The 18,188-nt window shown below is 34.9% G+C and overlaps 1 protein-coding gene across 7 annotated transcripts in view; it reads right to left on the bottom strand.

The window, feature by feature from the left end:
* Nucleotides 1–18,188, bottom strand: part of Rps6ka3 (ribosomal protein S6 kinase A3) — a 98,082-nt gene that overhangs the window by 20,769 nt on the left and 59,125 nt on the right. For all 7 annotated transcript variants that reach the window (XM_051176672.1, XM_051176669.1, XM_051176671.1 and 4 more), the window contains 11 exons: nt 16,645–16,725; nt 15,789–15,868; nt 15,232–15,338; nt 9,973–10,010; nt 9,677–9,819; nt 8,510–8,580; nt 4,510–4,598; nt 4,260–4,324; nt 3,832–3,934; nt 3,113–3,237; nt 603–728 (listed from right to left, as the gene is read on the bottom strand). In XM_051176672.1, the coding sequence (XP_051032629.1) occupies nt 603–728; nt 3,113–3,237; nt 3,832–3,934; nt 4,260–4,324; nt 4,510–4,598; nt 8,510–8,580; nt 9,677–9,819; nt 9,973–10,010; nt 15,232–15,338; nt 15,789–15,868; nt 16,645–16,725 (1,028 nt within the window). The remainder of the gene's footprint in view (nt 1–602; nt 729–3,112; nt 3,238–3,831; nt 3,935–4,259; nt 4,325–4,509; nt 4,599–8,509; nt 8,581–9,676; nt 9,820–9,972; nt 10,011–15,231; nt 15,339–15,788; nt 15,869–16,644; nt 16,726–18,188) is intronic.

Genomic DNA, 18,188 nt, shown 5'->3' on the forward strand with positions numbered 1-18,188 from the left:
TTTGTCTTAAGATATCACATGAAATTAAAATTACTAATGATAAGAAATGATCATGGTTCTCATTCTTTTAACAGTTCAAAGATTCATTTTAGATATAAACAAAGCTATGAACATTTTCAACAGACATAATATAAAATTTGCATATAGCTTTCAGGAATTCCCTGACACACTGATCATAAAGTAGGAACTATTCAGAGTACAGGGAGTCCTATTAAAAATCATGAGAGTTATAAACTGGCACTGCTCTGGCCTAACTGGCTATATAGCCATCTTACTGTTTATGTCAGCAGAATGGGAATCCATGATACCAGTGATCTTTGAAGATCACTAACCCAGATAGTTAAATTTACCTTCAACTTACTTTATAACAAAAGGCACTTTTGCCAAAGGGAAGAATGTAATTTATTTTAGGGAGGGTCTTGTCATACTGGCTAGGTTAACTTTTAACTCATGATTCTCCTGCCTCAACCTCCTGAATAGTTAGATTGTAGTCAGGTACCACTGCACATGCACCTGGGTTGAAGAGTGTAAATATTAACCCATACATGACATGTATGATTAAGAACTGCTATGAGTTGCATTTTAAATCTGAAAATATTTACCTTCACTGCAAACTCCATGTTTGTGGCTTTATGTATACATCTCTTACAAACGGAGTATGAGCCAACACCAATATCCTCTTTAACTTCATATCCATCAGTGAATTGAATACTGTTCCTGTGTAATTGCTATAAACAAAATCATAGGTTGGTAATGCATTTTATAATCAAGGAATATTTCACTGAACACCTATTATTGTTATTCACTAATACAAATATTAATAATGAATATAAATAAAAATATTATTCATAGTATATGTAATAGGCCCTTTGAGGGTACTTATCAAGAGAAATTAATATGTAGAACATAAAAACAGAAATAATTGATAGTCTACCTATACCCTTATCTTTGATTTGTCTCTTGTTTTTTGTCTCTTATTTTTGAGACTATCATACAATATATTCTTTCCTCTCCCCAAATTCCTACCAGACTCCCCCATTACTCAATTTCATGTTCTTTCTCTCTCTTAAAATATAAACCAAAGAAAACAAGACGAAAATCAACAGGAACACACATACATACATACATACATGCACAAGCACATACACACATACTCCTCCATGAAATCTTGGCCAACCACTCCTAAGCATAATGCTTGTCCTCCGTGTTACTCCACTGAAAAAAAAAACAAACTTTCCTTTTTCCAGCAGGTATGAATTGCAAATAGGTTCTTGGGTAGGGGTGGGACTTTGTGTCTACTTCCTACACATGGTAGGATTTTGTTTGGCTCGAGCTTGTGCTTTTGTGTGTGTGTGTGTGTGTGTGTGTGTAATTTATTTATATGTGTCTGTAAGTTACATGTGTGGTCATGCCCATAGAAGCCAGTGGAGCTGAAGTTACAGATAGATGGCTGTGAACTGCCTAATGTGGACAATGGGACTTAAACTCAAGTTCTTTGGAAGAATGGGAAATTGTTATGATACCTCTACCTCAAATGCTCTTTCACTCCCCAAACACCTACAGTCTTTTAGAAATACTTTTAAAAATGAATGGAAATCTGAGGCCTCTGGGCCATAAGAAAATATTTAGAAGGATTCAGAATTAGAAATTGGGATTGTTTTCTGTGATTTTCTTTTAGTAGCTATGCCTTCCTTTCTTCACCTTCAAGCCATATGTTATATATGTTTGACTAAAGAAGCTATTTAATGAGTTATGGGCTAATGCTGGTAAATGGTAAACAGAAAATTAATATTTTCCTAAGCAGGCAGCGGGAACTTGTGCTGCTCTTGATTATGCTGAAATGAGACCCTTCAGACTGAAGAGTTTGTATAGGGTACAACTTAAATTTTGTAGGATATTGAAGTTTGTAGTATTTTTTTTGTAGTTTTTACACTAGGTATTTGTTATATTAAAATTGCTACGGGGCATTGGTGGTGCATGCCTTTCATCCCAGCACTTGGGAGGCAGAGGCAGGGCATCTCTGTGAGTTCGAGGCCAGCCTGGTCTACGGAGCTAGTTCTAGGACAGGCTCCAAAGAAATACAGAGAAACCCTGTCTCGAAAAACCAAATAAACAAACAAATAAAACTACCATGCATTCATGGCTTTACAAAATAAAAGAGACAAACTACTACAACCTAAATTTTATTTGAAACATGGTGTTTAAATTGCCTTTCTAGAAAATGGAAAGATAACTAAAAAAACATAACAGTTCAGAGTAGGACTGAGGGTGTGATTCAGAGAGACAGATTGCCTATCGTTGCTTGAGGACTTGGGTTCAGTTCCCAGCATTACACCACACCACACCATACATGGCATCATAAAACAAAAACAATTTTAAAAAGCAACTTATTCATCAAGCACATTCAACAAACTCAAACACTGATGATACCCTAAAAGCAATTTACTTTTCTCTCCAGGTTCCTGCTTTGAGTTTATTTACTGCTTGTTTTTATAAAAAAACGTTTTGCTGGTACCCAACAATGTACATTTGTACATGAATTATCTATGGCTTTATTTTTTTTTGCTAGTTTTATTATTTTTATTTGATCTTGCTAAGCAGCCAAGGCTGGCCTTGATCTAACTCTGCAGTCCCTACTAACACTGAAAGTGATCCTCCTGCTGCAGCCCCATGAATACTGGGATTACCCAGGTACAAACAGCACCATGGCTGCTTTTTTTTGTAACAACAGCAATATTAAGTAACTGTGAGAATAGTTGACAAAGCCTCCTAATTTTAATGAAGTCTGCTAGGCAGGAAGCATGGACCTGGAATATATTATCGACGACCTGACAGAGACAAGGGATGAAATATACTAGGCCTAATAATAAACATTTTGAGATATAGATGAGGGGGCAACAAAATAATGTGTACCTCAATTCTCTTAGAATCTCACTTTCAAATAACATAGGATTTTAGTTGATGATATATGAAAAGAATTTCGGTGATGTAAATGATCTAAAATATGTTAGGGTATTCACTTAAAGTCAGCACATAAAATCTAACCTTTACTATTCACATACTAAAATACATCTTAACATTTCAAATTTTAAGTTATGGAGACACTACTTACCTGAACAATTGAATGCACACCAACTGTCTGCATAGCCTGGCTTTCATCATCTGAGGTAATAGCAACAAAACTAAACCCCCGAAAAAGCTGGTGTGCATTAGCACTAGGTGGAATGCCAGGTGAATCTAAAAAGAATGAGGAATTACTAAAATGAGCCCTTGGAAAGCATTGAAGGAAAAAAGAGTTGACATTTTGAATTTTCTCTCTTATTCTGGAGTTCTTATTTACCTGGTATGTGTACATGTATATCACATATTTTGCTGTCTAGGATATCTCAGTGAGGCAGTTCATTAAATCTGTCCTGATTACCTATTGCAACCATCATCAGCCTACTTACTAATCTACTCTCAGAGCCTAAAAATAGTTAATGTTCAAAGAACATATTAAATCAATGAATTATTGGGTTAATGGTATTTGAAATTAGTGTCATGCCGTTCATTTTCTTAGAACAAGGGAAAGATTGTTTCTAACTTAAATTTTAAAAATGAGAAAAAAGGAAACTAAATTATAATTAAATTCAATCAGCCACACATGATTCTCATAGTAGACATCACAGCCTTACAAGATGATCTATCAATAATATGGTTCATGTTTATTGGAGGAATGCAAAGTTGATATACAGCAAATTTAGGAGATTCAAGGAAGCGATTATATGACTAAACCAGAAAGAAAGAGACAGTCACTGTGTTACATTTGAATTTTTCATGTTTTCTCTTTACCTTTGGGAGTTTTTGCAGTAAACTCAGGATCAAAATAAAATGTATCTTCAGGCCTGCCAGTTGCAGGCTTAAAAGGTGGGTGAATTTCTCTTCTATACAGTTTCTGTTGGAAACAAGAAAGGTTTAGACACGGGTTGGGTTATTTATTTATTTATTTATTTATTTATTTATTTTGAGACAGGGTTTCACATATAGTCCTGGCTGTCCTGGAACTTAGTCTGTAGTCTGTAGACCAGGATGGTCTTGAACTCAGAGATCCATCAACCTTTGCCTTCCAAGTGCAGGGACTAAGAGTATGTGCCACCACTATCCATGTGTTAATTCTTAAAAACAGTTCAAACTTTCTTTTTTATTTAAAGTAGTTGAGAACCCAGAGCCTTGTAAATGTCCCCTTAATTCCCTCAAGTGTGTCTTCAGCCTGTACTTACATTCCAGTCTATTGTTGAGAAAAATGAATGTCTTTTAATTTCTTCAACTCCATCTGGTCCAGCACCTATTAGAAATTGATTGGTTAATAGTTCTATTTTGAGGATAAATGTGCACAACTGTTCACAGTTTTTGTTTTGAATATTTGTATGAATATGTTAATAGCCCCACTTCAAAAAATAAATATCCACCTTCTACTGGAAAAAAACAGCATAAATTTATGAAGGAAACTAATTAATTCAATGTCTTTACCTAATCTGTTTGCAGGATTCCGTTTGAAAAGCATTCGTAAAAGACTCTGGGCTTCAGGACTCAGAAACTGTGGCATCCCGAGTTTGGCTCTAAATATAAATCCATTTAAAAACATTTAAATTTTGAAGGCATTTTTCATCTTCAAACATTACACTTTTCATTTTGAAGTATGTATAGATTCATACTAAGTTATAAGAAATAATAGCGATCTCTATATCATTCTGCAATTCCTTCAATGGCAATATGTTATGGAACTATAATGCAATACAAAACAGGGAGCTTGCCTCTGAAATAATCTACTGATATCATTCAGATGGCTCCAGCTTTATTTGCACTTATGTGTTTGTGTAGTTTTAGTTTTATGCAATACTCTCATGTGTATGAATAATCTCCTACATGGATGCACTAGTTCATTCATCTATTTACCTTCTGAATGATATCTTAATTGTGTTCAGTTTGGATGGTTATGAATACAGCTGCTACAAACACACATGTACAGGTTTTTGAGTAAGCATAATTTATAAAAATCACCACTATGAGAATAAGGTCATCTCAGTCTTACTTATGGCTATTATTCTTCTGCCTGTTAGTGCTTCTTTATAAGCAAAGGGATTGGATTCTAGATCAATTGTTTTCAAATACAGCCCTAGAACCCTTTTCCAAACAGACTTTAAGAAACCTACTACTGCAGAGAAAATACATGATTTATATGCCGCTTCCCAGTGCTTCAATTCCTTTAACAGCCCGCTACTGAAGGGAAACTGATGGGAAAGGAGTTTATGAAACATTGGAGATCCTATGGCACACTGGCTGAATACTGCAAGGCTGGATGACCTTATGGTCTGTTTCAGCTACAATGTAGAATTGCATTCTTTTCCCCAATGTAAACAATGTAAAGAAACTAAAGGTCCTGTAAGTATGACAATAACAACAGACCTGGAGAAAACAGCTAGCACAGAAATTCCTTTTCAGAGATAGAGCTGGTTATTATTGAATTGTTACTAGATTGCTTGTTATGTGCCAGATATTGCTTAGTGCTCTGTCTACAAAGATAGTATCCTCGCTTCAGTCTATGGAATATTAATATAGATAACCATAGTACATTAGGTGGTGAATCCATAGTTGGGAATGGTGCTGCACACCTGTAATCAAAGCACTGGTACTAAGGCAGGAGGATCTCAAGTTTGAGGTCAGCCTGGTTTATACAGTGAAATTCAGTCTCAGAAAAGCAAACCCCAAACCATCCAATTAACCAAAAGACAAACCCAGAAAGGCATTTGAAATGAATGCTAAGGGAACAGTAGTGGGTGCCCAATTTACCATGGGGCATGGTGAAGGACCTTCAAATATATTTTTTTAATTTTTAAAAATTTTGTGTGAATGTTTTGCCTGCAAGCATGTCTGCGCACCACACGCATGTAGTGCCCAAGGAGGGCAGAGGAGGGTATTGGATCCCCTGGAACTAGAGTTACAAATGGTTGTGTGCTGCCATGTAGGTATTAGGAATCAGACAGGGGTCATCTGTAAAAACAAGTGCTATTAGTCAGCTGAGCCATTTCTTTAATACCCCTTCCAATGAATTTAAAGGTTGAATTTAGATTGAATTTACTCACTGGGTTAGTGTTGCCAAAAGTGTTATTAAATAATATTATGCCCCCAGATACTTGGCAACAACAATAAGGACTGTTCTATGTATGATTCAGTGAGCTTGTGTATTATGATTTTTTTTTAACATCCTTCATGTTGAAGACATAAAAGGAAGTATATTACAAATAAAAGGCTAAGAAATCTAGAGTAAATAAATCATTATTTTCTAAATATTTATACCCAGCACTCCCTTTTGAGAAGATAGCTGTTATAGAATTAGGCCTTTGTTAGAAAAACTGGAAAAGCACTGTTGTATTCATTAACAGGAATATAGCAGAAGTCTTGGAACGGTGGTCTAGCATGAACAGACTTATTTTCAAGAAGACAACTCCAAGGGTAGAAGAGAACACTCTAGAATGGAAAGAGAAGGTAGGTACTATATACTCAGGAGGCAGAGTTCAAGGTCAGCATCTTTTATAGGGCTAGTTTCAGGACAGCCAGGGCTATAAAGAGAACCTTGTTTGAAAAACAAAAGCTAAACACACACACACACACACACACACACACACACACACAAAAAAAAAAAAAAAAAACCAAAAAAACCAAAATAACAAATAACAACCCAAAACAAAATTAGAGCAAAAGAGCATGGTTAGAAAGGTAAGACAAGCAGATAAGAGTTGGAAATAATTAAGACTCTCTCTTTCTCTCTCTCTCTCTGTGAGAGAGTAGTAGTAGTAGTAGTAGTAGTAGTAGTAGTAGTAGTAGTAGTAGTAGTAGTAGCAGCAGCAGTAGCAGCAGTAGCAGCAGCAACAGCAGCCAAGAGTATTAAACACTCCTTGGAGAAACTTGCCTTATTTCTCTCTTCTAAAATATCTCATGTTTCCTTTCATACTGGTCACTAACAAATTAAGTATACCCTAGGATATCATTCCACAACATATGAAATTATCATATTTATTTAAATGTTAATGTTATACTTCCCCCACTAGAGCATAAGGACTATGAGACACTGAAGGTCTTTACAGCATTCTTCATATTGCAGTCCCAGGATTGTAGCAAGAATTCTATTACTTGTTGAATGAATCATATGAATGAACAATTGGATTACCTTTCTGACAACCTGTAGCAACTAGAAGGTCACTGACAATCAAATGGAGAGCAGTTTTAGTAGAGTGCTCGGGGTGAAAAAAATAGGTTGTGGAATAAAAAAAGCTGAAAAATAGTAACAAAAATCACAGACTACACTTAAAGAGACTTTGTGTTGAAAGAATGAAAGATGATGACGTTAATTGTAAAGGAAAGCCAGGTCAAAGAAAGGCCTTGGCTTAAAAAACAAACAAACAAACAAACAAAACACTAGAAAGCATTAGTTGAAATCTTGGGATGGGCAATGAAAGTTTGCTAGTTAAAGTTCAGTGAACATTCATTCATGTAATATGTATTTTTAAAATTTTTTTTTGAGACAGGGTTTATCTGTGTACCTTTGGATGTCCTGGAACTCACTGTGTAGGCCAAACTGTCATCAAACACATAGAGATTCACCTGCCTCTGTCTCCCAAGCGCTGGTATTAAAGGTATGCACCACCACATCTGGCTTGTAATAAGTATTTTTTAAACTTTTTCTTGTGTAAAATAACATGCCAAAAAACTGTAAAAACAAATGCTCACCCAAAGTACACATCTCAATAAATAGCTGTCTGGCCAAGAACGATAGCAGTGCCAGAAACTTCCACCCAACGTAATAAAATTTTTCTTATTTTTGTCTCTGCTTTTACCATCTGAATACAGACCTTAAAATATGCTTGAGTTTTGCTAGTTTATAAACTTTATAAAAATAATCACAGAAGCAGTCTTTTGTGTCTAAGCTTTACTTATTTAACTTCCTGGTAAGACTTAATACAAATTCTTGCATGGAATTGTGACATGTCCTCCTCTTTTTTGCTACAGCGCATACTATGTTCATATAAAGGCCTGCCTAGACCAGCTTTTGTATGACTCCCGAATCAAGACTTGTTTTAGTCAGGCATGATGGTACATGCCTATAATCTCAGTATGAGGAGGCTGGGTTACACAGTGAGACCTTGTCTCAAAACACAAATGAAAACACAATTGTTTTATGTTTGAATAGTGTTGGATAAACAAATATAATGAAGAGCAAAGTAATAAAGATTAAACTGCATTAATATACCATTATCATAAATCCACTCTATTGTTACTGATATAATTTTTACTATTATCAATACCATTTTGAACATCTTTGCACTTATTTCTTGAGTACCCTGACACATAAGCAATAAATGCATGTCTAGGAATGGGATAAACAGAAAAAGGCATGCATACATGATTTGTCTTTAGTTTGAAGCATTTATTTTGAAACCTCTCTAAAACATGTTCATTTGGAAATACTTACTTAAGAATCATAGTCATTGTTTCTTTACGATCTTTTCCTTGGAAAGGTAGTGTACCAGTGAGCATTTCAAACTACAGAAAGGTAAAACAGGCATATTTGCTAATGAGTATAAAGTTTCAAGGCCAAAAGTTTAAAAGCAAAAATCATCATCTTAATCATAAGTAAATCTTCTAAAATTGCTATCTATAGAAAGTCACTTCCCCATTTTCTCTTGTTTAAAACCTCATCAAATTCTATTATAGTGTTACTTAATATGCGAGCTGTACTTAATACATTAAATACAGTTTTTTTAAATTATGTATACAATGTTTTGCCTGCAAGTATGTCTGTATACCAGAAGAGGGCACCAGGTCTCATTATAGATGGTTGGGGGCCACCATGTGGTTGCTGGGAATTGAACTTAAGACCTCTGGAAAAGCAGCCAGTGCTCTTAACCTCTGAGACATCTCTCCAGCCCCCTAAATACAGTTTTTTTTTTTAAAAAAAATATTTATGCTTATACTATATTTACTACTGAATTTCTTGATCATTCATAAAACATAAATAACCAAACTAATTCTGAAGAAACCAATCATATTTTAAATGGCATTTTAAAAGTGTAAATACATGACTAGTCTGACTAGTCTAATAGCCTTCCAATTTCCTATTAAGCTTTTTAAAGGGTTATTACCAACAGATTTCTCCAAGAAGCTTTTGTAAAGAACAAACACTACTAATGCTTTTGGGTTTGTCTAACCCAAAGACACTGTAACACAAAGTTGTCATTTACAAAGTTCATGTTTGAGAAGTATCAAATCAAGCTAACAAGTGGCACCCCCAAACTCCCATTCTCCTAATGTTTTAGATAAGTTTATGATTTTGCATTGGGCTGTATTCACACATATTTAAGGGTACAAGCAGTTCATGGAGTGCAAGTTGAACACACAATGTAGAAAAATAAAAGGAAATATATTTTTGCCTTTTCAAATTAAGATGAGATAGAAGCAACCAATAGGTTTTCTGATCTTACCCTTCAAGCAATCATTGTATTTGGTTACTTGGTATTAAAAATAAAAACATTTTGAAAATCAAAGCACTAGCTTTATTTCCTCTCATAATATGTCCTGCCAAGTCTCACTTAAAAAACAAAAGAATTTTCACCACTAATAATTAGGAGTTATATCTTACCATCAACACACCAAAAGACCACCAGTCAGCACTCTGAGTATGACCTCTCCGATTGACTACTTCTGGAGCCATATATTCCACAGTTCCACAAAAAGAATAAGCCTTCTTCTCATGGTCAATAGACTCCTTACTTAGGCCAAAATCTGCCAAAATATTTATTGAATTAATAAATATACAAAGTCTTTTACATAAATTTACATAAAATTCTAACAGTTAAATACTTAACATTTTTTTTAGCATAAACAACCTTTAAAGAAATACAGGGAAGAATAATTTCATAAAATGAGGATTTTTACCTGTTAACTTGATGTGACCTTCTTCATCAAGAAGTATGCTGACAAAAAAAGTCAGAAAAATGTCTTTAAATCACTCTACACAGAGAAATACAGAGGCTGAAACTGAAATTACTCAACCATCAACTGACCACATTTACTCTAAAGGGTTACATTAGGCCACAAGTAATGATTAAGAAAACAATTAAACAAGCTATACTTTTCCAAGATGCTCTCTCTAGTGCTCTTCTATTGAGATGACCTGTCTAAATCTTCTTGTCCATACATACTTGACATATGAAATAGATTTTCAATTTAAATTCTCCTTTTTTTGATATAGGATCACATTTGATCTCAAGGCCTTTTTCCTGCTTCAGCCTTCCAAATGCTGGGATCGCGTGTAATTATAATCTCAAAAATAAAAGAAAAATATTAAAAAATAAATCTAAAAATATTTGTTGAATGAATGAAGTCAGTCTACAGGGGGTTTAAAAAGCATTTCCACTAATCCTTGCTTTTTCTTAGTAAAAGGATGTATATGCACAGTGGAAGCGAACATATGGCTATTTAGTGAGTTCTTTGGGTAATCATGAGGAACATCTGGAAAAGGACACTATCTAGTTTAGAGAGCTATTTTTTTGATCATTCCTTCTTTATCTCATATATAATATCCCTATCATAGTTTCCCCTCCCTCCTCCCCTTCCAGCACCCCCCATTACATCCCTTCTCCCCTAGATCCACTCTTCCTTCTTTTACTTCAGAAAATGGCATATAAAGTTATAGTAAAACTAGGCATACCTCCTCATATTAAGGCTGTACAAAGCAACTCAGTAGGAGGAACAGGGTCCCAAAAGCAGGCCAAAAAAGTCAGAGACAGCTGCTGCTCCCATTGTTAAGAGTTCCATAACAACATCAAGCTACACAATCATAACATATACAGAGGACCTAGGCCAGATCTACACAGGCTTCCCAATTGTAGATTCAGTCTCTGTGAGCCCCTATGAGCCTAGGTTAGTTGATTCTGTGGGTCATTTTCTTGTGGTGTCTTGGTACCTTTGGATTTTACAATCTATACTCACACAGTGTCTAATATTTGGCTATGGGTCTCTGCATCTTTGAGCAGATAACTTTTGGAGGACAGGCAATGTAAAATTATGGAGTCACAGGGAGGACTAAATACTAAGCTATAAATCCATACTTGTAATTTGCAAGCTAGTACACTAACTTGCAAAGATAAATAATAAGCTATTCTATAATATAGGCATTTCTTACTTTTAATATGAACTAAAAGCAAATCAAATTTTATTATAATAAAACTTTACCAGAACAAAAATTAATTTTTAATTATTTATTTTATTTGAGACTATAATTATATAATTTCCCCCTTGCCTTTGTTCCCTACCCCCAAACTTCCCATATACCCCCTCTTCCAAATTCATGGCCTCTTTTTTCATTAATTATCACTGCACACATGCACACGTGCGCGCGTGCACACACACACACACACACACACACACATACACACACACACACACGTATGTATGCTTGTGTATACACTCCTAACATAACTAACCTCTTCAGTATGTATAATGTTACTTGCATACATATTTTCAGAGCTGATAATTTGGTTTTTGAATAACAAGTTGGCATGATCTTCCCTGGAGAAGACTATTTCTCTTACTATCAGCATTCTTTAGTTTCCTGCAGTTCTTTGTGTAGAGTTGAGGCCTCTTGGGCTTTCTCCTGTCCAAGTTAGTCACCAACTTTCTTAACATAATTTTCAAACATAAGTAAACCGAAGTTTAGCAATGAGAATAATTTAGAAGGGACATATTTTTTCACGTTACTTTCATAACAAGCTAGTAAAACAGGAAAAATAATTTTAATTATGCTTATTTATGAAGCAGTCCAGTATATTTTGAGGACATAAAAGACACTAATAAGGGCCAGTGAGATAGCTCACTGAGTAAAAGTGCTTGCTATGCAAGCCTGGTAGTCTAAGTTTGATGCCCAGCCTACTGTAGGTTTGAGAACCTACAGTAGAAGGACAGATCCGAGTCCTAAATGAAGTTGTCTTCTGATCTCTATACAAGTGTTGTGGAACATGCATGCTTACACACTTACATGCAGACACAGACACTGACAAAGACACAGAATTACTAAATAATCAAGACACTAACTGGATGGTGAAATATGGCCCTTTCTATTAAATTGTTCTAAAAACAAAACAATTATCAATCCTATTCTTAGTAATTTTGAAAGAAAAGAAAATCTGGAAAAAAATGTATTACTTATACTTTCCAGACAAAATATATTTTTAAAAAGATTTTTTTGAGGTTAGTATACAAATTAATTTCTAAAGATAGCAATATCTTCTTTGAAAGACATACTCAGTTAATCTCTGCTATTAATGAATATTATAAACATTTTATTATAACAGTTTTTGTTTAAGTGAATCTAGAAAGCTGATGGGGATAGTGACATAAGACTTTTATCCCAATACTTGGGAGGCAGAGGCAAGTCGAATGCAATAATCTTTTGTGAAAATAAAAACCAAACTGTATAAAAAATATATAAAATGTAAAAAAGCATGATAATTCCTAAATGATACTTTTATATGCTTTCATAGGAGCATGTCCTTTATTTTCTGTCACAATACATAATTGTAACACCTTGAAGTAAGTAATATTCAAAATACTCAGTAAAATTCAGGTGTGGTGACATAAAACTACAATCAGAACACTTGGGAAGGTGTATTAAGAGTTCACACCCAGTTTTGGCTACATAGTCAGTTCAAGGCTAGCCTGGGTTAAGACTGAGAAAAAAAGGTCAAATAGTAACAAAAAATTGGTAATGATGATTGTTTCATATGCCAGAAACAATGAATTGTGTGTTTTTTTCCAATTTTTTATTTATTATATTATTTTATGTATATGGATATTTTGCCTGAACATGTCTGGTACCCATAGAGACTAGAAGAGGCCACTGAATGCCCTGGGACTGGAGTTACAGATGGTTGTGAGCCTCCATGTGGGTGCTGGGAATCAAACCTAGGTCCTCTAGAAGAGCACTTGTATGCTTTCAACTGCAGAACCAACTCTCTAGTCAAACATGCTTTATTTTTTGAGATGGGTCTTGGCTATGTTGTATAGGCAGGTCATGAACTCAAGTGATATTCTCATCTTAGCTTTCTGTGACCTATTATAGACATGGATCTCACCTCAGTAAAGCTGTTTAAAAATATTCTTTATAGAGCAAGGCTCCTGCTTATATGCTTGGAAAAATAAAAACAAAACAACGCCAGTATGTATATTATATGCAGTCCTGCCATCCTGCAGACCAGGCTGGCCTTTGAGATTCACCTTGCTGTTTCTCCCAAGTGCTGGGAATAAAGGTATGCATCAATAAATGGTATTTTGGAGAAAGGTTTAGCTCTTTACCATTCTTCATAGAGCTAAGTAAAAGGAGAAACAGTACAATTAGAAGAAAATATCATGAGACTGTGAAAAACTCTTCTACCAGTAACTGTGGTGATACGTTATTTATAATTTATTAAACCTTGCCTGAAATATCGGAAAGCAAAGCTATCCACAAGCCATAGAGGTCAGGCAGTAGCATACACCTTTAATCCCAGGACTCAGAGGACAAGCAGATGGATCTATTAGTTCAAGGCCACACTGATCTACACAAAATTGATCCAGTCTTAAAGAGAAACAGCTCACATAAAGGTGATCTCAGCACTTGGGATCACATACCTTTAATCCCAGGATTTGAGAGGTATAAAAGAAAGAAGCAAAGTCAGCCACACTGAAGACAGGACAGCCCTTTCAGTCTGAGGCAGAGATAAGAGCTAGTGGCTAGCTGCTTTTTCTTATCTTCAGCTTGAACCCCAACATCTATCTCTGTGTTATTATTTTTCATGTTACAAATAAGTCTTTGGAGAAATCACAAAAGATTAGTTGGCCCAATGACACAAAAAATGTGTGGGGATTAAAACAACTTTTTTTTTGTTTTGTTTTGGTTTTTCGAGGCAGGGTTTCTCTGTATTGCTTTGGAGCCTATCCTGGAACTAGCTCTGTAGACCAGGCTGACCTTGAACTTACAAAGATGCGCCTGCCTCTGCCTCCCCAGTGCTGGGATTAAAGGAGTGTGCCACCAATGCCCAGCACAACATAATTTTTTTAATGAAAAGATTTGTAATACATGTGAAATGATTAAAGTTCTCTCTCCCTCTGCTTTTTGTGATAGGGGTATAGGGGTCTCAATACATTGACTAGACTGGCTTCATATCTGTGCCTAAGTAATCCCCCTGCCTAAATTTCTCCAAGAGATATGACTATATGAATGTTTAACTGTTCTTGGATAAATTGTTAGAATTCTTAGTTTGGGGGTGATATGACTCAGTGAATAAAGGTACTTGTCACCAACCTGAGTTCGATCCCCAGGACATGCATGGGAGAAGGGGGAAAACTGTTATGGGTTGTCCTCTGATTTGCAATATATGCCATGGTGTGTATGTGTACATCCACACACAATAAAGTATTGAAGGTAATTAATGCTGTTTAATTTGTAAAGTTCTCTTTTAAATCAATGTGAAAAATGACATTCCAAAAGAAAAATGAATCAAGGCAATGAATAGAAACCTAATACAAATTGCCAATCAATAGATTCCAACCTCATTAAATATCAGAGAATCTAAATAAAAACCAAGAAAGCCAGCTGTAGTCGTGCACATCTTTAATCCCAGCACTTGGGATGTAGAGACATGTCAATCTGAGTTTGAGGCCAGCCTTTTTCTACAGAGTGTGTGGTGATATCTTACTTATACAAATAAAGCCTGTCTGAGGACCAGAGAATGGAGCTTGCCATTAGCTAACCAAAGAAGTCTGGAGGTCTATACAGACAGACAGGAAGTGAGAATGCTGGGCAGAAACAGGAAGTAAGATGGCTGGACAGAGAGGAAGTGACATGGTTGGGCAGAGAAAGGGTATAAGTGAGAAGAAACAGAAACTCGTTCTCTTGTCTGTGCCCAGCCATCTCACCAGGATAGACAGGGATACATAAAGGGACCCTTTCTCAAAATAAACAAGCAAAGTAAATGAAAATAGGTTAACAGTGTTGTTTAACAAAGATTTTACAAGTTTAATATCATCGAGTATTAGCAGACATGTGAAGCCCAATACTATAATGAAGCACTTTGGAGATCTAGGAAGTTACTACATTTTATGACCTCCTACACAGCTGTATCACACTGAATTTAATGTAATAGCATGGCTTCTTACTTTTCTGGTTTTAAGTCTCTATAGATGATTCCCAGGCTATGCAGATGGTCTAAAGCAAGTGCAAGTTCAGCCAAGTAGAATTTGACATCTTCTTCTGTGAACATCACCTAAAACAAAGTAACATTCCTACCTTTATTTTCTTTTTATGTCTATAGATTTTTATGTGAAGTTCCATCTAAGACTTTAAATATTCAATTTGTAAATATGTTAATCAGGTATAGATTTAGTTATAATTTACTCATAAAATAAATTTGCAAAATGATCTAATCAGCCAAGAAACATTTTAGAAATGGAAAATGATCTTGAGAATAAATATTAAAGGACATTTATTGATATATAATCATTCTGAAAATACTATGAAAGCAGGGGTGTTAAGACAACTCTTCCATGCAAAGTGCTGCTTTCAGTATAAATTCAAAAGATAGGAAAATAAACTTTTTGACTCAGTTTCTTAGATGGAAGAATTTTGTGTATGAGTATGATACATGCAACATTGAACTAACAAAGCTTTAATTGAAACAGGATGAGTAGAAATAAAATAGACATTAATTATATACCTCTTTGGATAAGCGTGTAAACAAATCTCCTCCCCTGAGAAAATCCAAAATAAGATACAACTTCCCTTCAGTTTGAAAAGCTGAATGAAGAAACAAAATTTTTGTTTAAGTCATTGTAGTTTAATTTTTAAACTTATATTAAGTCAGTTCCTTTATAAATGAACTATTATTTTTAGCAAATAAGTGATATTAGAAATCTAAACTTATTTCTACATAGAAGATTGATGATATTTCCATGAGGAAATGTCAAATAAAGGATGTCTTATCAGGGAACAAAATTTTCTATAGGCAAGAATTTCCTCAAGAATGCTATCGTTCTTTTTTTAAATTATTTAACTTTATGTGCACTGGTGAAAGTATCAGACCCCCTGGAAATGGAGTTACAAAGAGTTGTGAGCTGCCATGTGGATGCAGGGAACTGAACCTGAGTCCTCTGGAAAAGCAGTCAACACTCTTAACTGCTGAGCCATCTCTTCAGCCCCCAAGAATCTATCATTCTAAACGTGATCAGTAAGAAAAACTTACACCAGAAAGATTTCTTTAACCATGAATTATGATATAAAACTATGCCACAGGAGTGTGTTAGTTAAATTTAATGACATAGTATAAGGATTCTATGTTTTTTACACACTTAGAAATAACACTTGGCTTTCAGAGAATAAGAAAGGTAGGTGATAAAAGATTAATGATGCTGATATTGGGCCTCTTTCTTGTCATCAGTTTGGACTAACACATAAGGAGTATAAAGTTGTGGTGCAGTGTTATCTATCTCTATTTATTTTAGTATTTCTGAATATACTCATAGGGTGAGGGAGTTGAGTTAAAGGGAGAAGGTGAGAGGTAGTTCAAAACTTACCATAATGCAATTTGACAATGAAAGGATGATTGACTTCTACCAAGATATCACGCTCCATTTTTGTCCGAACACGGTCTCGAACTGTAAAGGAATGCACACATGACACAATGCAAGCTTTTTCCAAAGGTCATATTAAAACAAATTCTTTTTAGATTGCCTTTTAAAGTTTGCTTATGTGCATGAAACATGAATTTTTATTCCCACTGAGTCTTTAAAATCTATAAAAATAACTTTTACTACATTTCATAATTCAAAACAACTATGTGTGTTTATAAACTCTGCTCTAAGTTAAAAATATATAAAATATATTAGGTATCGGGTTTAGAAGCATTTTAGTTGAAGTTGTGGAAAATGGCAAAAAGCATGGAATTTTTTAAAAAACAAGGCATGTCATAAAATATGAAAACAATAACTTGAAATAGGTTTCAAACTTTAACCTTATCAACTCAACAAATGTTTATAGAGTATCTATAAAATATGTCAGACTTGGTAAAGGATAGATAAAATGTGGCAGACATGGTAAAGAATAGATATATCCCAATTGGTCTATTTTGAGGTAGGGGAAAAAGGGATTGGTAGATTGGAAATGTACAGCTGAAAGAGCCAAAGGTTTTGTTTTGCTTTTTTTATGAAAAAGATATTGATTCTAATTTGTATAAATCTTATTTAAACTCTTTGGAACCTCACCTTTCAGGTTTAAAACTGAGTATTCCTACTATACCTTTGAAGAATTTGTGAATACTTGGATAAAGTTAATATCCAAAGCCTGTGTGCGAAAGGTATTCAAGTATTGGACTATCATTATTATCTCAAAATCAGTAGTGTGAATATGGTTAATGGGTAGTTTATTACCTGTATTACTGAAGTTCAGAAAAAGTTAAGATCAATTTTTCTTGTATAAGAAGACTAGAAGTCTAGAAGAAGAAGTAGAGGTAGGATAGAAGCTAATCCTAGGAAGATTTTCCAGTAGGATGGGAAAGACAGGTTCTAAAAGATACCAGGTATGGACTATCAACATCTGAACAGACACAGGGCATAAATGATGACTTGGAAGGAGCCGTATCAGTGTGGAAACAGAGGTTCATTATAGGGAAGATGGCATATAAATGATCCAGATTTATGGTAAGTTGAAATGCTGGGAAGAATCTGGGTTTGTGGCAAAACTCTTTTCTAGAAACAAACATTTCCTGAGCAGAGCCTATAATGGTGGAGGCAGGAACATTAGATGTTCAAAGGTATTCTCAGCTATGTGGTGAGCTTAAGACCAGCCTAAGTTACATCAGACTGTATCAAAAAACCAAACTGAACCAAATCAAGAACAAAAACATTCAATGTTTATGTTAGTGATTAGGTCAAAAAGGAAGATGGGGTGTTAGAGGAGGGAACTTGAGTTGGTTGTTGGTTTCATTTTTAATTCAAGGGAGCCAGATATTTAAAACATAGAAATAAGGTTTCTACAAAACTAACACCAGTGAGAGATGGCTCAGTGGGCAAAGGTGCTTAACTGCTAAGCCTGATGACCTGATTTTGATCATGGGGATCCA

This window comes from Phodopus roborovskii, unplaced genomic scaffold, assembly GCF_943737965.1.
Source record: "Phodopus roborovskii unplaced genomic scaffold, PHOROB, whole genome shotgun sequence".
Lineage (NCBI taxonomy): Eukaryota > Metazoa > Chordata > Mammalia > Rodentia > Cricetidae > Phodopus > Phodopus roborovskii.